General features: G+C 41.3%; 1 protein-coding gene across 2 annotated transcripts in view; it reads right to left on the bottom strand.

The window, feature by feature from the left end:
- Positions 1-25107, bottom strand: part of MMS22L (MMS22 like, DNA repair protein) — a 166885-nt gene that overhangs the window by 87149 nt on the left and 54629 nt on the right. For both annotated transcript variants that reach the window (XM_014611080.3, XM_019486393.2), the window contains exons 12-14: positions 13505-13624; positions 12850-13076; positions 10087-10596 (exon numbers count right to left, since the gene is read on the bottom strand). In XM_014611080.3, the coding sequence (XP_014466566.1) occupies positions 10087-10596; positions 12850-13076; positions 13505-13624 (857 nt within the window). The remainder of the gene's footprint in view (positions 1-10086; positions 10597-12849; positions 13077-13504; positions 13625-25107) is intronic.

Below are 25107 nucleotides of genomic sequence, written 5' to 3' on the forward strand. Positions count from 1 at the left end.
TTTTAAAACGATCCTTCCTTTCTGGTCATTAGGCATCACAGGGGAAAGTTCTGAATTCAATTTAGGGAGGAGGTTGATGGCCATACTACTGAAATTGTTGAGGGCCATTCCTGACTACAATTTTCTAAAGTTCAGCATTAGAAAAATATATTTTTTTTTTACATAGACTAAGATTGTAAACCCCCTGAGAAGGGAAAAAATACTTTTTTTATTCTCTTTATGAGCTTATCTACCGACTTACATGACAAGAGGGAGGGGAGGAGAGAAGCTCCTGATGGGCTCAGACTGCTTCCCACAGGGCATTTTGATGGCATAGTGTAATACACACACACACAAACCCCACCACAAACGAGTATATATTTCCATAGCAAAAATATGCTGGATTATCCATTCCCATCGTGAATTTATCATTTCACTTCAAGGGCCAGATGAACTGCAACTGAATAACTATATGTTGTTTTGCCTCTGATACAATTATTAGAGATAACTTTTTAATTAGAGACTTTTACCTGCTTGGCACTCATGCAGAGGCAAACAAGTTAAAAGCAACATGCTTTCAACTGAAGCCTTGTGACATGGTTATACTATGGAAACATAGGAATTCCACACACCATTGACCTTGATTAGTAGCATTTAAAACTGTACAGCTTTGTGAATTACAATACCCACCAGTAACTTCAGCAAAAAGACTAGTCAATGTAATCTAAATCTGCATGAGTTTTGGGTGGAACTGTGAACCACTGATCTACATACAGCCAACAGGCCACTGGTAGTTGTTTAGTTTAGTTTAAGAAAAATATTTATTTTGTATTCATCCTCCATTAAAAAGTATTCTCAGCTGCTGCTGTGTCCCTCTCCTCCTGTTCCATAACAACATTATCACAGTTCTTTAAACTAAAAAAATAACACAGCTCAGGTAAGTTCTAGGGACCACACATTTTAAAAGGGGACTGTTAATAACAAACAAAAGCTTTTTCTTCCTTGCATGAGCAGAACCATATACACAATTATTATATTTACCGCTTTTTCTACACCTATATTTGTTTTTCATCTAATCCTTAAGATTTGGCTTAAACTTCCAAAAAGCTACTGAGATGCCAAAATAACATCAAACCTTTTACAGTGATCATTTTTATTTGCATTTCTAGTGTGTTTCCCCCCCCCCCCTTTTTTTTTTTTTTTTTTATTATCCTTTCCACTAACTCTCTTTTTCAGCTTAGAGTTTCCTTACTAGCGCAGAGGAATCAGACGAGGTATTCAGTGTGGGCATAGAACCCCTGGTATAGAAGGTACCACAAGATCACAGTCAATCCCACTCAAGTAGGGGAAAATTTCCCTCAAATTTCCCTCATGTATAGGGAAACTTCTTGAAAAACCTTCTCCTCCTAACAAAGGCAGCTGTGTAAGGAATACATGTGTAGAGGGCTACAGACTCACAAAACAGCTTTTCCAACCTATGCATTTCTCCTCTCATTGCAAGGGGCTCAGCACTGCTTTGGGAGGCAGCTATGGGCATCTATTCTCAGTATAATGCAGCTTTCTAGGTATGCTGGGCAAGTTATGAAGTATTAGTTCTACCAGGGCTGCACAACAAAGGAGAAAGGGTAGGGGGGAAGAGGGAGTCAAAGAGGAGAACGCAGGCAATAGGAAAGGAGAAAAGGGCAAAGTGAAAGGACAGAACAGAGCAGGATGTTGACAGTAGTACAGAAAATAGTGCAAGTTAAAATGGAAGCCAAATTTTCTAATCTTCTCTTGCATTATTGTGTTTCTACAAACATCCTCATTTATCTTATTTCCAATCAAACGCAAAGTCCTTGATTCATCCCAAATTGATGCCACCACCTTTGGGTGCAAAACTATACTCATGGTTCCAGTGGCAGAAAGTCTTTTGAGCAAGCCCCTAATTTGAGATGGATTTAGGGCTGCCTGAAAAGGACATGGCAATAATTTGGAAACTAGTGTTGTCAGAATTCTGGCCAGTGGGAATGTAGCCTGAGCGCCAGTCCAAAAATATGCAAATGCAAAACTTTAACTATACCTTTACCTAAATTCCAACTTGGAATGTATCTGATTACGAGATCTTGAGGAACTTATGCAAGATCTTGTGAAATTTATACAGGTTACATGGTGTGTGAAATACTTTCAAGAAGAGAATCCTGCAATGATTCCAAAAAGTTGTGCCTAATGGCCACTGTCTGTATATGCACAGTAAATTACAGTACCATGCACATGCATCTCACATAATTATGTAAAACCACAGTTTTCACTTAATTTTCTTATTTCCTACCGTCTTAGCCAAGCAGGAGAAGCTGTAGTAGACATACTTTTAAATCACACATTTTTTATAAATAATTGTGTTGACTAAGTATTATGTTTGTGGTAGCTCTCCTGCCTTGCTTGGAAATCGGTAGTAAATCTCTCAGTAAGCAAAGATTACCAGAGCTCAGCAATTGTATTACAATATGCCATAATCACATCTCAGCTGTAATGTGAAGCACAAAGCAAAACAACAAAATAATGAAAATATAAAGCTCACCATAATCTGAGGCTCTGTATGACTGCAACAAAGGGATTTCTTCATATAAAAGATATTTTAATACATTTTTAGATTCTTCTTCTACAAATAACAAATCATAGCCTCTGAATGGAGGACAGTAAGACAAATCCATCTTTAGTTGTATCAACAATGATTAAATGGACAATGTTAACTCTTCTTCAAGCCCTGATTTTCATTATCTGTGGAGTCCACAGTAGATATGTACACAATGTGTTAGCTATGGTTAACTGTTACCTGTGTATAACCCTAAATACTATGGAAGTTACTAAGAAATATTCGTTTTCCTTATGTCATTTTATAGTACTTGTGTTTCTCCCTTGAGGCAGGGAGATGGATTTAGAAGGCCTCTTGAGGATCCTTCCATCTCTATTTGATATGAAGTAGGATCTCCTGGGCCATTCTGACTGTAGTTAAAATGCTGCAAAGGAGATGACTGGGCATGCTCAGTGGAGAGCTTCAACCACTGGAATGCATTCCTTTTAGCGATCACTAGAACTCATTAGATATGCTTCAGGCCTTTGTCGCCCCATACCTAATTTTAATAGCAGGAAGTGGAGATCTGTCAAAAACTTTTTGAGAGACTCTCTTTTCATTATTGTGATTAGTTTGAAATGCAAGGCAATTATGCTACTTACAGATATGAAAAAAAATAATTAACACAGCACTTTACTTTCAGCTCAGTGCATTCCCACGCCGAGCACAGCGCATGCCCAAAAGAGGTATTGCGTTAGCTTGACCTAGGTTGCCTGGTGTTTGTATATAACACGTGTTTCAGCAGGGCTTTTTGGTGGTTTTGTCCAATAGTTAATTGAATCAGCTTTAGATAAATGCACCAAAAAGCCCCGCTGAAGCGCATGATCTATACAGACGCTAGGAAGCTGGGTCAAACTAACACACTTACTCTTCTGGTAAAGCACTGGTTTTTTGGGTGTTTTTCCACATCTGTGAGCAGCCTTAGGTGTTTCAGGGTGATGTGCATCCTCATGGATGTTTAAACAAACAAAGTGAGGAGGGGAACCTCATGGCTGAAAGCTTGTCCACCATCTCCCCCAAGTACACAATTGGTCCAGGAGAAGATGAAAAAAAGTCTTGCCTCTGAACAAATAAAAGCTCACACAGTAGTGGCCATACTGCATTTGGCATACCCATCTTCAGGAAAGGAATGTTTGAGAATCTGAACAGCTTTCAGGGTTATAAAAATGGGAAAACTTTAATGTTCAGTGTTGAATACTCCAAATAAATGTAAGAAGATTTTCTATGTTTTTAATTTTAACATACTCCACCTTTTTAACCTGTGTAAATGAGAGGCTCATACTCCATTTTCACAGTGAACAAACACCATATTCTTTGCTGTGAGATGTGCTGGCAAATATTTTACACAAGACATTAATTCATTTTTGCTCTATGGTGATTAAAATAACTAAACATACCCATTCTTCTTCCCCACATATAAAACTCTAAAAATATTTTTACACCAAAAAAAAAAAAAAAATCAATTCATTTCTGTTGAAGAACTACTTGAATACTATCTATAAGAGCGGACAGGATCTGCAAGGGTTCCTGTTACCTTTCTAATGGACACACTATTGGAAAAGCCTTCAAGGATATAATTTAAAAATCTTATACTAGTATAAAAAAGGGATGTCTGTTTCAAATGCTCATTTAAGAAAAAGAAAAGGGAAAAGAAAGAATATGAACACACAAGATCCTACCCCAAATTTTAGCTCACAGCAAATTTTCATAGGTATGTTAGAAACTCTTGGAAATAAAGGTTTACAACTGAAACGCTGATGGACCTTTACTCATAACAACATGGATAACTATAATTAAAGAACAGCTTTTGGCTATGGAAATGAAAGATTGCCATTTTTACAATAACCACAAATAAAAGCAAGCGGGAAATCAGAAATGTGATTCTAGAAATGCAATGAGATGTGTTAAAGGGAATTTCTAAAACTATTTGACATTCTAAGCTTTAAATACTGAGGCATTTAGTTAACATAACCAAGTCAGTATTTTCATAAGGCTACTTAATCAGCAATAAAGAATGCTCCTGTGAGCCATCATCTTGGATTAGCAGAAAGTGGCATATGAAGTTATTATTTCCTAACAGCCTAGAGGGAGCCGCTTCTCTCTTTAATCAGTGATCTCACTTCCTTACTACCTGTAAATTCTCTGTCTTACAGTTATAAAACCATTACACAGTACAGTGTACAGAAAAATTACATTTATGCAAGGTCTAGAATTGTATTCCCACCTGGATTTTAAAACAGGAGAGACTGTTACTGCAGTCATTTAATCCTTTTCTAAGTCAGAAGCAGCCAAGAATGAGTATCATCAATCTACTTAAGCCAATGGTACCTTAACCTTTGCTTGGCACAAAGATTCAAATACATACATTGGCCCATATTTTCAGGGAGGGAGGGGGAGGACTACATAATTAACCTCTATTTTTAGAATCACAGAACCCTTGAAAAATAGGGCAGGAAGGGACCTTGAGGTCATCTAGTCCAACTTACTCAAGGGAGGATTATTCCTATCTAAACACCATTCCAGACAAGAGTTTTTCTAACCTGCTCTTATAAACTTCCAAAGATGGAAACTTCACAACCTCGGTAGGTAACCTGTTCCAATGCTTAACCACCCTTATAGTCAGAAAGTTTTCCTAATATTCAACCTAAATTTCTCTGACTGCAATTTAAAACCATTGTTTCAGGACCTATTACCTGAGGAAACAGAAAAGAGTCTACCTTCATCATCGTTATAATCACCTTTCAGGTATTCAAAGACTTATCAAATCCCCTACTCAACCTTCACTTCCCTGTGCCAAATGATCCCAATTCTTCCAACCTTTCCTTGTAAGTCATTGTAACAGGACAGCCTGCCAGCAGAGCAGGGGTTAAAGGGTAGCCCTGCAGGCCAGTCAGCTGACTGGGGGCATTCACAGGACTGGGTGAGAGCTCAGGTCAGAGCTATATAAGCCCGGATTGAGCTAGCCGCGGGACAGCCAGTCCAGGCTGTGGCAGAGCGCGGGGCACCTGAATGCCCCAGGAAACTAGAAAACAGCTCTGCATGCCAGGGCACAAGACAGTCAGACTAGATGATCTATTCAGGTCCCCTCTGACCCTACTTGTATGAAACTATCAAACAGAGCCACCGGAAGAGGAAGAGACACGATATAAGCAGGCATGTTGCCTTTATTATTTTCCTTTGTTATAGCCCAGTCCCATTAGTGCCCGAGAGGCACGTGATAGCTTTGAGCCAAGCCAGGGGCAGGCTGTTGCAAGCCCGGGGTGGGTGAGAGAGAGGGGCAGGCAGCAGCCACCAAGGCCTGGGGTCCAGCAGACAGAGGCCAGGGGCCTGGTGTAAATGTGAGCTAGAGAACAGGGGTTCCCAACCTTTTTTTACTTTGGACTGGAAAACATATTTGAATTTAATTGGCATATTTAAATTTAATTTTACGTATTTACGTTTAATTTTTATGTGCGGGGAAGGCAGTTGCAAGAATCTGATTGGGTTTGGGCACCACACCACCAGGGGACCCTGCAGGGGAGGGGGCTGCGCAGGCGTTTGCCTGGGGGTCCCAGTTGGGGCTGCTCGGGAAAAAGGGGCTCCACTGCCTTCCTTAGGAACAAGCAGTGGAGCCACATCCCCGCCCTCCACCCCGGGCATTTCTCCACGTGCATCCCCCCGCTCTCAGCCATGGGTGGGGCTGAAGCGTCCTGCCTGGCCCGCCATGGGCCCTTGTACCTGCTGCACTGGCACAGCTGGGTGCAGCCATGGCAGCGGGATCAGGATGGGGTGCACATAGCCGGCTGCCTCCCTCCCAGGGCTGCCCAGCTTTAACCCCACATGTAACTACCGGCAGCCCAGCAGCCAACACTTCATGGCCTGGTAACAGGCTGTGGCCCAATGGTTGGGAACCTCTGAGCTAGAGCCTCAAAACCAGGCCTGATGCAGTGGCCCTAGGCTACTCAGCTAAAGTAAAGGAGCACAGGCTGTGGAGGTCGAAGCCCCAACAGTGACAAGAGTAATATCTGAATGGCATGGGGCACGGTGTAAGGATGGTATGAAGCCCTGCAATTAGCACTTAAGGCAGGAGCTACCTACCATGAGGTTCTTTGGAACGAAGACCAGATCTGGGAAGCCCTGGAGCAGCCTCCCCTTTGAGAATGAAAAGGGGCATCAAGATGTGGCAGATGAATGAAGGGGAGGGAGGCTGTTCCCAGAAGTGAACTGAAATAAAGGGGACTCTGGGATGCCTCCAGGGGTTCTCAACTGCCCTGGGGATGGTGCCTTGTAACAGTCATGTTTCCTAGACTTTAAATGATTATTGTTCCTCCCCACTGGACTTTTTCTGCTTTGTTCTCATCTTTAAATGTGGCACCCATAACTGGACCCACTATTCCAGTGAGGTTTCACCAGTGTTGAATACATTAAAGCATCTTAATACAGTACAGTAACTACTGACCCTTCTTGCAACAAACACACAATTTACGCAGACTGAGCCTGTGTTTCACTATAACCCCCCCGATCCTTTTTTGCAGTACTACAGCCTAACCAGTTGATCTCCAATCTGCATTTGTGCATTTGATTTTTTTCAACCCAAATATAAGACTTTGCACTTGTCCTTATTGAATTTCATTCAATTAATTTCAGAACATTTCTCTAGAAACAGTTCTTCTGAATTCTAATGACAAATTCCAAAGTATATGAAACTCTAGCTACTTTGGTGTCATTTGCAAATTCCCTAAGTGTGCAGTCAATACCACCCTCCACATTGTTAATGAAGTTATTGAACAGTACCAGACTCAGGACAGACTCAGAACAGCCACTGATGTCCAGGGATCCTGGTTTACCTTGTTTAAAAAATTGCAAATTCTTCGATTAAAAAAAAAAAAGCAGCATCAAATTCTCTCATTAAAAAGCCCCAAATCTACAATTAAAATGAAATGCCACTATATATGTAGTAAAACATCAGTAAAACATTGTGTTCAATTATCTGTATCTATATACAGTAAAAGTTGCATTAACCGGCACCTTACAAGCCGGTACGTTCTATTAACTGGCATGCTGGCTTGTACGGTAAAGTGAAACCGGAGGTGCCCACCTTGGCACTTCTGGTTCCTCCAAGCCCCCACGGCCCAGGGCATAGCAGGCTGTGTGGGGCTCATGGGAGGGTAGGAGATGAAGCAGGAGGATCGGCAGTGCCCTGGACACAGAGGGAGAAGCGGAGGCCTAAACAGGCAAAGACACCTGTTTGGGCCTCTCAATTAACCGGCATATTTTGTTATCCGGCACCCCCCATTCCCCAATGTTTTACTGATGTATTTACAATTTTAAAGCAATTCAGAAGCCCTACTAGTGCCTCGATCACTATAATAAAATTAAATTCTAAGTACCTATAAATGTTGGTATTTGATTTTGGGTTTTTATCATAGAAAAATTGGAGCTCCCCCTGCCCCCTTAGCTCACCAGGACGCAGGTCCAGGCCCCTCACTCTCCACCTACAGCCCCACCCCAGCCCTGCTAGTACTTCTCATTCCCTACTTGCAGACCTCTGGGGCCCTGCTGGTGCCCCTCACTCCCTGCCCACAGCCCCCCATCCCCACCAGCCCTGCCAGAAGGGGCCCCCAGCTGCTAGGGCTATGGGGCCAGGTCCCCAGATCTGCAGCCCCTTGGCTGCCCGCCCGAGCCCTGGCTGCCACTCATGGGGGGTGGCAGCTGCTGGGACAGAGTGGAGCATGGAGCCTGGCTCCTCATCCCTCCTGGGTGGCACATCCATTGGAGGGGAGGGAGCAGGGGTGGGCTGCCTGCTGCAAACTCAGGGATCCCTGCCCTGCTGCCAGCTCTGCAGCGCCCTGGCAAAACACCCCTTGCCCTTCCACTCGCTCAGCCTCTTGCAGGCTAGAACTCTGCCAGCCTGCAGAGAGCTCTTTGCAGAGGTGGAAAATCCATGTGTTTCTCCGTTTAAAATGAAAAATCCACAATTTTCTTGGTTAAAAGGGAAAATCTGCATTTTTTTTTCCAGTGGGAAACAGAAAACCTAGTTCCCTAATGATGTTTACTCTTTGAGCATGAGGATCTAACTAGTTATATCATTTCTGTCTGGACTGTATTTCCTTAGCCTAGTAATAAGAATGTCATGGGACACAATGTCAAAAGCCGTAGTTATGTCAAAATATATCACATCCTCTGCTCCCCTCGCATCTGTAGATCCCATCACCTTGTCACAGAAGGAAATCAGGTTGGGTAAACACAACTCATGCCCTTAATCTATGTTGGCAGACCATCTTTTTATCCTTTAATGTTATTTTTCTCTTGTACATGGATGGGGCTTTACTTATGTTCAAAAAATCATTAGTGTAAATAATAGGATGTATGGATTTTATTCCCAGGACCTAACTGACAACACAGGATTTTTAAAAAAATCCCTCCCCTTTTTAACAGCTGCACTACATATGAAACCCACAATCCCTGGAAATCTCCAGCTCAATCAAGTTGTTCAATAGCCAACTTTTTACAATACCTAGAATTCTCCCAACCTCATGATGCTTAAAAAATAGCACACAAAAGTGTTGACATTTTCCCTACCAGTTAAAATGGAAAATACTTCTGACATCTCTCATTTATTCCAACATAATAAATCATACACTTTTTAAGCTGCCTGAAAACTACTGAACGTTGAATTTACACACTATTGAGTGTTGCAGTGATAATATCTATCGAGATAATAACAAAGTACCCAGCTACACAAAAGTCTTCCATACAGGTCAATTTTTTCTCACTATTCATACTGTGCAGTTCTCAGTGCCCTCCCTTACAAATGTAGACCTCGCAAATTCCAAGTAACTGCAGATCAATAACTACCTCATGATGGCTCACATTGGAAGATGCTTTTCAACCCTCCGAAAGTAGTTTTGGCTTTAAATAGCCAACTACTTTCAAAGTAAATTAGTGGACAGAAAGAGGTTTATTGCAGGAAGGGCAGTTTGGATGATGGAAACTGCACCAATATATCAAGGTAAATTGATTATTAGTGATAAAAATGTGATTTCCTCATTTTCATCTTTTCCTACTTCAGTCTTGTGCTTAACTAAGACCTACTGGTATACTACATTATTATATTCAAGTGTCTAGAGTGAAAAACACATGATTGGAAAGTTAGAGCTACCTCAGTAGCTTAGTTCAAATCAATCTTAAAAGGGTGCCATACACAGAGGAGGTGGGCTTTACTCATAGTGCTTTCAAAGATGGTGGCAAAGGAATGATCTGGCTACTAATTCATAACAAAGAGCTTCATAACAGGCCCCTTATACTTTCAATTATCTACTACATGTACTACTACATAGAGAGAGATATTATAAAAACAGTGGCCTGTTTGGCAGTTGAAATTCCGCATTTAATTTGGAATTCATGGTTTTTCAGAAAAAAATCACTTTCCTTTTCTCCCATTTCAGTGAGAAATTAATATTTTAAACACAAATACAAAACTTGACGGCAGACTCTGTTCATGATTTGCAACTTACCCAAGCCTTGCCAGAACAACCTGAAGGAAGTTCAGGACGGTATTGAGCTCAGCTTCTCGACAGGCTGGCAGCATCATACTAAATCCATCATTCAGCAACTTTTCCTGGGAAAGGTGTTTGCAGCTGCTGGTCTCAAACACTTCCTGGACTCCATCAATATAAGTGGAAAGTAGTATCCAGAGATTTTGTTTTTGAGTATAGTCATTCTTATTTACCAAGAACTCCCTGGCTGTTTCACGGAAAGCATTTGAGAGTTTCTCAGCAAGGACATGAATATCCAAGTTCTTCTCAATGTACAACAAAAGGAAGGCAAAATAGCCTCTCCAGATGAGAGCCTTCTGGGAAGTGCTGATGGAAGATGGGCGAAGGACACTCAGGAGAGATAGCACCCTACCTACAATATCTTCTGTGCCTGCTATAGTCGCCAACACAAGGGAAAGGTTAAAAAAGTTCTGCAGCCCCACTTCTGTCAGCTCTTGCATTCTTTTCTGATGGAACTTGGAGTAAATTCTGCACGTAGGTTCATATATATGTAAAATAAAAAACAACAACAAAGAAAGGTTTCTTAAAAGCAGTTCTGTTTGTTTCCTTGAAGTGCAGCAATAAGCCATATTTTATGCCTTTACTTATAGTAAGAGCATGGTATGAAAGCAACGCTTTTCCATTTTAAAATTGTTTGCTCATTTAAACTTGCTCTTTTAAACTTGCTGGCTATTGAAAACCAATACTTTCATATCTTTCTTCCAATCCAGGGATTCTCAACCCAAAGATGAAATCTAACTATATTTCTGCAAGCATCTAACCTCCAACAAAATCAAACAAAATAAACAAAACAGAGAGAGATTTAAACTAACACTACTGAACAAACCATACTGTGTCTTTGCTGATTTCCTTCAAATTTTTTTATACAGCACTAGCAACCTTAATCTGATGCAAAGGCAGCAACCTCCTTGATAAGCAGTTTATATCAACAGCAGGATGTGTTAGTAGTGCTTAGATTTCTGTATTACAAAAGGGTTTCTGGTGAAGCTTAAACATATTTGCCTTGACCCCCCCAAAAAAACAGTTTGGGATCTCTGCACTTGAGAGAATACCTTTGTGTTGTGCTGTACTGCCACTGGTGTCAGAGCCCCTTGTATTCGGTCACCCTTGATTTAAAAACGTGGAAGAGAGGGTGATGACAGAATATTCTTGATAGAGGCTCCCCTTCCTTTGAAATTCTCTACCTCCAAAACTGCAAGCTACACAAACTGGGAAAGCCTTCTGAGAAAGCACCAGCAGAGCCCCAAGGCAGTGAGAACTCCCATTTGTCTGACAGAGAAGTGTAAATAGGGGTTTTAAGGGGTATAGTCATATAACTGATGTTCCAGTAATATATGGTAGTGACAAAAAAGGAGAACTTCTTTGCTCAATTTTACTTTTCATCACCTCTATTTATGCATCTTGTAACTCGTGTTAAGAATGCTCGGGGCTATGGCATAGGTGTTCTTTGGGGTAGCACCTGTTTATAATTTAAAATATCCATGCATCTCACAATACTTGCACTATTTTTCTTAAGATGTGAGGGAAAAGTAGAGAATGCTTTGTCCCAGTTTTTTAGTTTTGGGGCAATTAAAAGCATGCTGTATTCTTCATCTTCTATTTCAGGCTGCATATATAAAGAGAGTAGGTAAAAGAGCTCAAAGCAGTGATTTCCTAACCTATCACCTGGAAAAAAATAGTTAGAAATAATGCTGAGGTTATCAAAGCTAGCCATCAAAAATTATAGCAAATCCAATTAAGGTTGTTTAGTAGTAAATTACTACTGACAGGCATTTATGTTTTCCATGCATCAATTAATGCTTGGTAAGCTGCTGAAAACAGAGTTCATCCCAAAATTGTAGCTGTAGGCTGTTAAATTTTGTTACTTGTATAATTGATTTATTCAAGGTAAAAAATGATGAATTCTGGGTGAGGGGACTGCCACACACTATGTATTAATATTCCCCCTCTTAATTTAAGGAATAATAAATAAATAAAACAAACTATAAGATGACAAAAATGTAAGTATAATCTGTTTTCATTAAAAACAAACTGATTAAAATGGAATAGTACATAGATTCGGCAATCCAATATCAGCTTACTTCAACATGTAAGAATGTATAAAACAAATTTTTAAAATCCAAACTTCACTGAATCTTAAAACACTAGAAACACTGGACAACAGTGATTGTCAGGAGAAACACAATGCCTGTATAAGGCCACTGTAATACGATATGTGCATCCTCAGATTACAACCATCAAACCAATTTTCTTCTCTTATATGAAACATATTACATGCCAATGAAATCTTAATAAATGAGATAAATACTACTGGGGGGGAGGGGTTAAATTGTTGTAAGAGTTTGGTACCTGCAGATTTAGTCTACAGTGAAAAAATCCAGTTTCTTAAAGGTTGGATTTTTGTAGCTGAACTGAACTAATAAGAAAGATAGCATTTTAATGTTCAATGAAAGTATGAAAAAGTATTCTTATTATTGTATTATAAAATGCATAGGTACATCAGATAACTATAAAAAGCATTAGGGCTCTTCTCTATAAGATAGTTGTATAGCTATTTTCATGTTTATTTGTGAAATAATTATTGCTTTACCCTTTTTGATATATTTCAAAATTTATGAAGAAACAAGAGCCCAAAACCTCACAAAGAATTAAGCTTCATATGTGGAAAATCTGAGATGATCAGAATTATGAGACATGTGACAAGTTAATACATTACTATACCTTCCCTTCATTTGCTTCCAGAAGTGCATTTCACTGGTCTCCATTGCTTTTTTCAATATTTTTGCCAAAATGCAGAGAAAAATGAGGTAACTATTGCTGGACTTGTATAGGTCAGGGCACTGCTGGTCACCACAGCAACTTTTCACCAACTCAAGCATTGACAAAGGGGTTTTATTAACATTTGCTAAACCCTTTAGACCAAGCCAAGGAATGGTGAAGGAACTGTTCTAAAAGAAAAAATAAACCAAGAAAGAATGTGAGAGAAAAAAAAATACCATGTGAATTCTCTATACATAAGCTACCACCTTTAACATGAACAACAAAAGCCATCTTATGCCTACCCACAATGCATCGCCAAGAGGCTTCTTTATAGTCTCTGGCCTGAGCATAAATGGTTGTGGAAGTCAACATTTGCCCATTTCTTCCATCATGATATCACGTGATACAAGTCACACTTTCAAAAATAATCAATATTTTTAGTATGTGGTTGCCAATTACAAGGTAGTCTAGTTCACTTGTGAGCTAGCACTGATTAGCATTTTGCTTTACAAAAATAGAATAAATTTCACAAATTGTTTGGACAGATGAAAGCACGTTTCCTGAAATAAGTGATTGCATGCTTGTAACTTTAATTTTTTCAGAGTCATCGACTAACCAGATTCTTGCTGTAATACTCCCAGAGTATGGTAACAGTAGATAAGTTCAAGTTCCAGAAACTGCACAGATTCAAGAAGCACTGAAGATGCATGCGTAACTGTTCCTCTAACACACCAGTCTCGAAAAACAAACAGAAAAGGTTGGTTATTTAAAAAAAAAAAAAAAAAAATAGCACCACATGGATTACAAATAACTTCAAGACTTCCAGCCTGCTGAGAATAATTTCCTTGTGTAAACATTATTTCTAGGTATATAGTTTTGAGTAAAAGCATCCACTAATAGGAGCAGTGAGCTAGAAAATAAAATCTAACAAATATGGGCAATGTCATCCAATAATACTTTGCAATCCAGCAGTTAGCTGTTAAAATTACAATAATAAGTTATGGTGCACATCCTTCACTGCACACACATAGCATTAGACAGACCAAGATTACAGCAACTCGCAACAAAACTAATTTTTTGGTGCAATATGCTTAGCATGGTACAGAAACATCATTGGATGGCAAATGGGGCAGGGACTAAAAGGAACAGGAGATCAAGAACACAGTTCATCAGCATATTCATTACCTCCTCATGTATAACATGGCTTGACACAGCACGTGGCCAGGCCATTCCTGGTGCAGAAGTCTGGGAACTCAACATTTATTTCCCCGTGCCAAAAACATAAAGCAGCAATCTGCAGTATTTTCATTAGTCTTAATAGGACAGATTGCCCTTTCTGCATTTCTGAAAACTGTCCAGAGAAGAAACTTCTGCCTGAGAAGACTACACATCTGTCAATGGCATTCAGATGGTCTTGAAGACAGCTGAAGGCACACCAGATAGCTTGAAGCCGTCAGCAAAAAAAAATTATAAAAAAGTCCTGAGCTATAGGATTTTCACTCTTCTCCAGTTCCTCAGCCAAGAGAGGAATATTCTTTGTTCACTGATTTCAAACGTTCTCTTTCTACCTTATATAAGTGACAGAGGAAGATTTGGACCATTACAAATTAACATTAAGTTTCAAAACTATTTGAACACATTGAAATGTACAGTCTACAATTCTGATCTTTGAGGGCTTACAACAAAACTTTTCTGTGAGTGAGGGTGGCATTGGAAAAGGATTTTACTGCATACTCCTAGGGTGCATCCAGATGAGCACTCATGCACTGTCTGCAGCACACATGCAGGAGATCCCAGTATCAAAAAATCCATGTCTGAAAAAAGCAGGACGGCATGTACAGTAGCAGCTTCTGTTGCCCAAAACCGGAGCCTGGCCTGCCAGAGCCAAATTCCGACTGCCAGCCAGGCTCCATACACCACATCACCACTGTTGCAGCCCCAGGAAGCCCCCAGGATCCAAGGTAAGGCTGCTGGGGCCAGTTCAGGTACTGGGCCCAGCCTTCCTTACCCAACCTGGGGCAACTTGCTATGCACCAGAGTACGTGTGCATGAGTGTTCTCCAGGCACAAGTAGCAGAGGCCCAACTATGTGTCACTCCTGTTTATCCCAAGGGAAACACATGTGAGCACTCATCTGGAAGCACCCCCTCATGTCCAAACAAGGGATGAAAATAGACGTCAACTTTGTGCCACCATAAAAATGTTTATGGCTGCATGAAGTGGAAGTAAACACATGTCCATACCTTCTGTTGCACTACAAATGCTCAAATATGCAGCTGCAACAGAAGGTAGTATTAAATTGGGTAACTTTATTGAGGCCTATGTCTATTTATGACAAGAGTTTGGGGAGTGCAAACCTGCCCGTGCTCTCCAACCACCCAGGACACAGACCCTGTGGGCTTCCGGGGCCCAGTTCTGCACAACTTGGGAATTCCCAGACAGGATCAGGTCCCTCAAGTCTTGAAAGCACCTGCTTCATTTCCCCCACTTACCTAGACATGTCCCACCATGTCCCTGCGTAAGTGGAGAAAGTTGGGTTCAGGGCATGTGTCTGCAAGTGTGAGTTTTCCACTTGCAGACATGTGCCCCATGCAGCAGTAACATACACAGGGGAATACCTCTGCAGGGCTTCTCCTATGCACATATCTGCAAGCAGAGGGTGAGGAACCCCTGTGGGATTTCCCCCCTCTACACTCACAGGCACAGACACAGAAATCTCCTTCAGAGGAATTCTCCTACACACCTATCTGCAAATGGGAAGAGTGTCTTTCCCCTCCTTATCCTGCTCGCAGATGCAAATGCTGGGGGTGGAGAGGGTTGGAAAGGAGTAGATTCCCAGATTCGTGCTCTTTGTTGCACATAGTCACATAAAGCATACAAAGGATGAGGAAAGAAGGAAGTATTACTGGAAGAGGTGAAGGTGAAGGATTGACATGATCAAAAGAGATTAATAATGCAGTTAACCCATTGGAGGACATAGGGGCTATAAAAGCTAGTCCAGGTAAGGGAGGTAAGATTCCAGGGTCTCTGTTAGACCACGTTTAACAATCTAACCTGTGGATGGCTTTTTGTTCTGTTGCCCCCCCAAGGCTTCCATGATAGGGCCAGACCTTTTCCAGGAGGGGTTGGAGGTCATTAATGATGTGTTCAAGCTAGGAGCCCTACATGACTGAGTTAAATACTTTGTTTATTCCTTTTTGATGTCTTCAATTCACCTTTGCTTCATCCAGCAGTGCCCCCCTCCTTCCCTTCCATTTCTATTTCCCTAAGCTTTGTAAGTAAATAACTTCATTCCTTTCTGTTTATTACCCCTGTTCTCTGCAAGCCCATCAAAACATCTGACAACATAGACTGTAGCCCATGAAAACTCATTCCTCTCTGAATGAGTTACCCTGTCCTACTTTCATATTTAGAAAGCTCTTTTTCACCACCAGGAAATGTGATGTGTCTGACTTCACTAATGCTGATCCAAACTTCCCATAATCACATTACTTTTCTTTGAATTATCCTCTTATATCTTGAAAAGACTGTCTGCTGAGCTACTGTCACAAAGATGAGGTAGTGTGAGAAAAATGGAAGTGGGCATGTAAAACAAGGGAGTGGAATTAAATGCAGAAACCAAAAAAAGACAGCAAATGAGGAGAGGATAGTACCTTTTTGTGATAGCAGCAACTAGTCAGAGCAACTAACTGCTAAGTGTAAGGCCTGGTCCTAAGTTACTGCACTTAGGCCGTGCGTAGTCGAAACAAGGGGCATGTGCACATGACACTTTAAAGCGGGCTAAATGCTTTTGCACCGCTTTAATGGTGTCAGCGTTTGCATGCCTTGGCGGTGTATTATGCATTAATTCCAGCCGCTGTAGGAAATTTGGCAACATAATGTGCCTTAAATGACTTGGGGAGGAGTTTTGTTTGCTGTGCCTACAGCCACGGAGCAAAGCACCAGGCTCTGTGAAGCTCAGGGGTTCTGCAGAAAGCCCTGCAGGCAGACTGAAAGCAGTCCAGGAAGGCAGGCTCTGCTCAAGAAAAGCAGCAAGACTGATTTTCCACACCCCCCTTCCCCGCCCCCCGGTGCCTGCCTGTATGCATGAGCTGCGCGGGGACCTGGTGCTTCCATCCGCAGCTGCAGTACCCCCTTGGGACCGCCTGAGCCAGGTGCCTGTGGGCAGGTACCACCGGGGGGGGGGGGGGGGGCGGTGCCCGCCGCTGCTGCAGAGGGAAGCACCAGCACCCCCCCCCCCCCCCCACCACAATCCACCCAGAGGCAGCTTGCCCTCCCCTACCCGCCACCGCAGAGGCAGGTAAGTCAGCAGGGTGTGTGCACAACATGGTGGTTTAATCAACCCTAAATTGGAACTGTGTTTTTAAAACCACTTTAATTTAGGGCCCCTGTTATGTCTACACATGCCCTTAGTTGTTAACTCCTGCTGGACAAAAGAAAGGATCCTCCTTTCTAAATACTACCTATTGCACCTACAACAATAGCTACACAAAATACTCCAGATAATTTGAACAAGTTATCTACCTCTGTGCAGAAAAGAAAACAATGATGACAAACTGTTCATGCAGTAAATATGTGGAAAGTTAAGAATCTTATGGCTTAATATTTAATACCATAAAGCTCTGGCACCCCCATCAACCTCACTGGCACTGTAATAACAAATAAGACAACCTGTCCTTACCCTCAAGAGCTTATAGTCTTGGGAAACTGGTGATATAAGAAAGCAGTGGGAGAGCTTTATAGTCAACTATGCCCTTTTATGTATATAGATAAACAACTTAATAAAAGTCTTTATTTTACATTGAAAACATGGCTTTCATCCCTCTATTTTCTACTTGTCTTAGGCAACATTAATTAGCTAAATTTACTGATATCACAGCTGGAGTGGGCATTGTGTACAGCTCTGTCTTGGAGTGGCTGGAGTGGCATCAGCAAGAGAAGGGTCCTTGGACTGGCCCCATGTGAGGCCAGCATCAGGGGCTGGATTATATGGCTCTGCAGACTGGACCCTACCCATGGGGGGGTATTTCTAACACTAAATTAAAGGACCATCAGTAACAAGAGGAAAGACAGAATCATCATGTCTAGCAGTGCCACTATGACTGAAGTAGTGGCAGAAGGTGGGGATTAGCCATTTTAAGGTCTGTAAAGCAACCTTGTGCTGATATATCAGTATTTGGGCTTAGACAGGTCCAAGCATGGAGAAGTGAAGGTATGCAGACAGATAAAAAAAAAAAAAAAAAAAAAAAGAAAATGTGAACATATCACCCAAAGAAAACAATGCAGGTTTGGTCAGTTGATTTAAAATAGCTGACTGGAGAGGATATTTCAACTGTCAGACTCCCTAACATTATTTTAAATGACAAAATGTATTCCCTACTGCTAATTATTAAAGTGGTAGATTTTGCAGAAAAAAAATTATTTTTTCCAAATTGTCAGACCCAATATCAAAACAACACAGAGCCTTAGTTTTAACGACTTATGTTCATTCATTTTTAAAGAATAGAATACCGTATTTACTTAAATAGAAGATGATCCTAATTATAAGACAACCCCCCAATAGTTAGATTTCATATATGTAAAATTTGTGTATGTGTTTTTATTTCCTAGGTATGGAATCTAATTATTGAAAGTTTGCCTTGAATTTCTCCCCCTCCTACTGCTACAGCACAGAAAATAAATCTAGGGGGTCAGGTAGGCCCCTTGCCTTCTGTCCTCCTCCCCAATTTCTTCTACCCCCTCCTTAATGTCAGTCCCTGTTTTCCTTGAGCATATGGAAGCGAGGGGCAAATCTGAAAACACCAACTTTGAAATAAACATACCTGTAGTAATTTCCATACAACTACTACAGGTACCCACACATTTACTTCATCCAAAATTGATGCATTTTGCAAATTTTAGTACAGGTATTCCATAAATATGTTTTTAAGCAGGATTTGTGTACCTGCTTTTATTTATATACATATACACATATATACATACACACACACACACAAAAAATATGCATGATATTAATCCAAAAACAAAAGGCTTATGATTTACCATACAGTTCACTGGACTGGGCTCCAGCAGAGTCGACAGTGTTTCAAGCCATGGTAATCCCACAAATCAGCACTGCTCAGTGTAGATGTGAACTCGAGAGACCTCTCCCTCACCCCCACCAAAGGATCCATGTGCTAATTAAATCCTCACTCGTGACTGGAAACTGGTGTTCTTGTCACGTGTTCTGGGATCCTCCAAAAATGTACATGCAGACGAGGCACAGAGCAACCTGGTCTGGCTCTACCTCATGGAGGACAGGGCCATACTAATCATATACCGCTGAGAGAGGGGATAACAGAGGGATGAACTGTTTAGGGCTGCATTGGTTGACATTTGCCTGACATTTAAGACTAGTGAAAAAATAGGAATCAGAAACAGGAAAGAAAGGCACAGCTCATGGAGACTGAAAAGGAAGTCAAAATGTATGCAATTTAGTGGCTCACCATTACTTGAAAGAGTTGTTGCTGAGGGAGACAGAGCACAATACATACTTCCAGTGTATTTTATTCAGATGGGCTTCACTAACTTATCCTTGTGGCAGATTCCCATTAGTATGGTTGCCCAGTATGGGCTGTCTCTGTTTTATCATCATTCTCAATTAATCTACTTCATAGTTAGTTTACATTACTGAGCACATGCTGCTTTTGGCAGCAGTTTAATAATAGACAGTGTATCTAATGAAGTTTCCTTGTACGCCAATGTAAGAATAGGAGCTTTTTTTCCCCTCCCATGCTGATTTGGGTGGGAAACCTCGTCTTATATTCAAGTAAATACAGTATTTTTAATGAAAAATATAATAGCTACTTGCATCAAAGGTCCTCCTATCTGTATTAAAAGCCTGCCTTTTTCTGAACTCTCACAGCTTGTGTTCAGTTTCTTAGTAGTTGCAATCTAAGTCTAACTAGGTTTAATTGTTCTGTATGGAATCTGGTTAAATCCATTTCCATGCGATAAAATGAAATAATATTGTAAATGAATTCCTAACATATTTGTAGATTATATAGACTTAAGTATGATTGTAAAACACATTTATTTGTGCATACAGATTTAATATTATTGAACTAGAGACAATCCAAAGAAGGATTTTTTTTTTTTACCTTAAAATAGCACATTGAGGTTCACTGGCTTTCTATCATTTTGGAAGATAAGTTGTGTGTTGTTTCTGTACCATCTCATTTTCATTGAACTCTTCCTATATTTTGTGTTTAATGTTATTCTAAAAGTAATACAGAAATAATTGCTGGAGTTCTTGGAAACCAATTTTGTTACTGCAGTAGGTGGTCATAAAAGATAAATAATATGTTTAGATAGTGCTATCATTTTGATTATATCTGGTGTTCTCCCTACCGAGAAGAATTAAAACTGACTTCCATACGAGTTCTGACTGTTTCCAGCAGTACAGGAATCCATTTTGAGCAAGAAAAGCAAACCTAAATGGAGCATCCACAATACATACTGTTGTTTAAAGTCTGGAGGACTATTCTGTACTGCATTCATGATAAAATCTTCAGTACATCCAATACAGAGCATTTGAAGTATGGTCTAACAGTAACATTGGGTGTTAGGATAATGAAGACCTAAGACTGAAGCGGAGTACAATGCTGTTAAATCGTTGAATTTGCTTAGCTAAAGCAGCAGTCACTTCCAAACTATCATCCTATGGGCAAATATGCATCTCAGGCACTATGAGATACTAATCTCTCTCTTAAGGTCAAATATGTACATCCATTTTGACACTGAAAGCTATTATAAGCAGATACTGAAAGCTATCATCATTGCATATTCTCTAATTTTCAAATTGGACTTAGTCTAAGAAGCTTCTTTTCTATATTAAACAATATTACCCATAAAATTACTATTTTAAAATGATAGAAATAAAAAGTGTATATGAACAAAATCATGCATAAAAACAAGACCTGAGGATAAACTACCTTGGCAGCCTGTAACTATTTCAACAATGAAGAAATGTTTTTATTTTCTCTAATGGTATGACTACAAAAAACATGTTACTGTGGAATAGGCTGTAGCATGAGCGTAAGTGCCTAGGTACTCTGTGGTAACTGCTTGTATACACACACATCTTGCTTTTAAATGTATGATAGTTAATGTTTCAGTGCAAGTAGGGTAAGCAACCTCATATTTACCACTGGGTAAAGGTTTGCCAGAGGCAGTAACTGTATGTTCACACCAGAGCTTACCTTGCAGTAATTTTGTTTATGTGGCCTTATGCTAAATTTCTCAACCTCATACCACGCCCCCCCAACCAACACACACACTTTATAATACATGTTATATCAGGGTTGTCCAACTGGTGGTTCACAGGCTACATGCAACCTGCAAGGTGTTAAGTGCAGGCCATGGGCTCCCACCCAATCACCACGCCACCAGTCCCCCTCATTGCTCTGGCTGCAGCAGCATCTGGGGACTCCAGGCTCTCTTTGTCTCTGGTTTCACCTTCTTGCCTCTTAGGTGCCAAGGGGGGCTCAAGCCTGTGGTGCCTGAATGGAATAATAATATAACATATTTGTGATTTATAATTTGTATATTGATATATGTATGTTATATGTAAATGTGTGTTTATAAAAAAATATCAAAGATATTACAAACTACTTAAAGTTAGTAAATCTAATCCAGCTGATAGGACAAGAATTCAGGGTCCATACTTAACAGAATCCAGCTTGTGGATGATTTCTACAATTCTGTGTTCAAATTGTGTTTTAAAGTTTTGTTGTTTAATAACAGTTACTCTGAAGTCAAAGATGGAATGTCGAGGGAGTCATGTTCTGTGCCTGCTCTGTAAAAGTTCTTTCATAGCATCTGATGAAGTAAGCTCTTGTTCACGAAAGCTTATGTAACTTGTTAGTCTACATTACAGAGATTCCCATCTATGTGATACTGGATGCTTATGCCAGATGGAAGCCTATGAGCAATAAGATGTGAAGTATTTGTGATACAGCTAGAAAGTAGCACTGGTGTAATCACTAGGGCTGTGTGAAGCTTTGGTCCCCGATTTGATTCATCAGAGATTTGGTCCGATTCAGTGGCTGAATCTCCGAATTGAATCAGGAGACTCTTTAATCTATCATGAATCTGAACCCTCCAAATCGATTCAGAGAGATTCAGCAATTCAAACTGTAGCAAAACCCCATTTTTCTTTTTTTTTTTAAATGCATTCCCTCCCCTTCCCCAACCATTTCTGACTTTGTCTCTCCTTCTCTATTCCCTATAGATAAGTATAAGTGAGCTAAGACATAGGATAAGCTTCAGCATTTTAATTTGGTAGCAAGTTGTATTTGTTTTTTTCTCTCCTTCTTTATACTGTATAATAATTATGTTTATCTTGATTTTTACTGTTCTATATTACTGTTTTACCGGTACTATATGATTTCGGCCTACAGATGTAAGTTAGCATAAGTCATGTCAAGTTTCCATTTTGTCAAGTCTCCATCCTGTCCCCAGGCCTGGTCGTGTAACCCATGACTCACACCTATCCCTCCTATGTAACTTGGTTCCTGAATGAATAGGGATAAATGAGGGTGCTTGAGAGACAATGGCAACAGGTCTAAAACTAGCTCCCTCTGAATGACCAAACCATAAATGCCAATACCTGGATCAATGACCCAGCCCTTGGAACCACCCTCAGCATTCAGGAAACAAAAGATGAGGCAACCCATCATTGTGCCAGGCCGCACATGCTCAGTAAGAACACCTGGAGCCCTCTGGAAAAAGGACTGACCTTGCCTGGACAGGCCCAACCCCATAGTAGATCAGAGGTAGTCTGCCCCATAAAAGGGGTAGTGAACACTGACTCCTTGGGATGCCCTCTCCATCTGGACCAACACCATGCCACACTACCTATCCACTTAGAGGCCCTGCCAGCGACCCCCCTCTGGACAACATCTACTGGACAAAGACCCCTTCTTTTTTTTCCCCCCCCCTCCCATGCACCAGTGACCTCAAGTAACCCTGGGGCCACTTGATCTTAAGTAAACCCAAGCCTCAGTTCCTCAATCAGCTTCTCTAGTCCACCAGTTCTAATCTTGGTTCTGGCAACTTTTACTCCCTACACTTTAACTCTCTCTCACCTTAACTTTCCCCCAAGTGTCCCAGGTACCCCAAGCACACACATACATACCGTAACATCCGAGTTAGGAACTTACCTATGTGTAGGTGGTGTGTGTCTCTCTTTATATCACTGTGCATGATATACGAATTAGTGATCTGTGAATGTGTACTGAGTGTGCGGGTATTGACAATTGATTTTTGTCTAATTTTTACTGTGCTTGTATTGGTGATAGGTATGCATGTGCCTGAGCTGGGGGGGAGGGGGGGGGGAAAGGGAGAGAGAGTGTGAGTGTGTGTGCGCACGCCTAATTGATTTGTGTGTTTGTATATGTGCAATTGTGTCATACCCTCCTGTCTAACAGCGCAATATTGAGATCCTAAGAGTTGGCCTGACCCCACACAGCAACAAGACTAACATTGTTAACTAACTACCTTGCACTTCCGGGCATACCATGATAACTGCTGAAATCCACTGCATCTCCTTTCTTGAATATGATCATGATTTTGGCATGTCTCAGGTCACTATGAATTTGTTAGTGTTTTCAGATGTTGAGAATAACAATGTGTAGCTGATGAAAGAGCTTCTTTCCACCTTGCTTATAAATTTCAGCTGATATTGCATTAGGAACATAGGCCTTGTTGTTTTTCATCTGCTTAATAGCTTTGTAGGTCTCTTGATAAATCGATCTGCAAGGTAGTCTTTAATGTCATGTTGTGGAGTAGCTTTTATGGCACTATCTTCCACATCAGAATCTTGATGTGGAAGAAAGTGCTCCTTCCACTGTGAGTTGATGGTGGAGCTGTCTTTAAAGAGTGTTATTCCATCCTTGGACCTCAAAGGGATAGCTCCTTGTGCACTTGTCCCACAGATACCTTTGGTTATCTTCAAGAAACTATGCATGTTGTGGATATCAGCAAAATGGGCATGTTTCAAAACCAAGTAAACCAACACCTATTACAGATCTTCAGCATGCAGACGATTCTACTGTGTGCGCGCACTCAGCTGAAGAGCTCCACGTCATTCTTCATTGCTTCCATGAAGCATATGAAATGTTCAAACTCACTTTCAACTTCACAAAAACCAAGATACTTTACCAACTACCCCAGCTCTTCCACATTTTAGAGTTAGAGGACAATCTTTGGAGAACGTTGAGAACCTCCGGTCATCGGGGACTCCATCCTGAGGGGAACCGATGGTCCAATCTGTCGCCCGGAGCCCTAGTCACGGCAGGTCTGCTGCATGCCTGGATCGTGGATTCGCAATGTCACAAAGACCATCCCTAAAATCATCAAGCCCTCCGACTACTACCCACTGGTTGTGGTCCACGCGGGTACAAATGATGCTTCCAAGGGCAAGCTGGACAACATCAAGAAGGACTATAAGGTCTCGGGACACCAAATGAAGAAGACGGGCGCTCAGGTGGTATTTTCCTCCATTCTCCCGGTAAGCGGACAGGGTAGGCGTCATGAGGCCTGCATTGATGTGGTTAACCGGCAGCTTCAGAGCTGGTGCCACGAGGCAGGCTTTGGGTTTTTTGACAACAACCCAGGTTTTTGTAAGGAGGGCATGCTGGGGTGGGATGGGCTTCACCTCTCCCCTAATGGCAGACGTATCTTTTCCTCTAGGTTGGCTGATCTCGTACAGTGGGCTTAAAACTAGCTATGCTGGGGGAAGGGGCCGCTTCGAGTGGAGAGGATGCTTCACCAGCACGCAGGGTGACAAGAGGAAGGGAAGCACAGGTAAGTATCAACGTCCGAGGAGTAGGGGGCCACAACTGTCCTGGGAGTGGGAGGAAGGCACAAGCACCCTCAGGAGGCCTCAGATGCCTCTACACTAATGCTTGTAGTATGGGGTAAGCAGGAGGAACTATGCCTCCTGATTGCAAGTAAGAACCCAGACTTAGTAGGGCTCACAGAAACCTGGTGGGACCCTACCTATGACTGGGCAGTGGGCATTCAGGGGTACACCCTACATAGAAGAGACAGGACAGAGAGGAAAGGTGGGGGGGTTGCACTCTAGGTCAAAGAGCACCTCACATCATCAAAGATTAGTTTCGGGTTAGAGGAGGGTCGGACAGAGACACTATGGGACAAACTACAAGGGGGGGCATGG

The sequence above is a fragment of the Alligator mississippiensis genome, chromosome 1 (genome assembly GCF_030867095.1).
Source record: "Alligator mississippiensis isolate rAllMis1 chromosome 1, rAllMis1, whole genome shotgun sequence".
In the NCBI taxonomy this organism is placed as follows: Eukaryota; Metazoa; Chordata; order Crocodylia; family Alligatoridae; genus Alligator; species Alligator mississippiensis.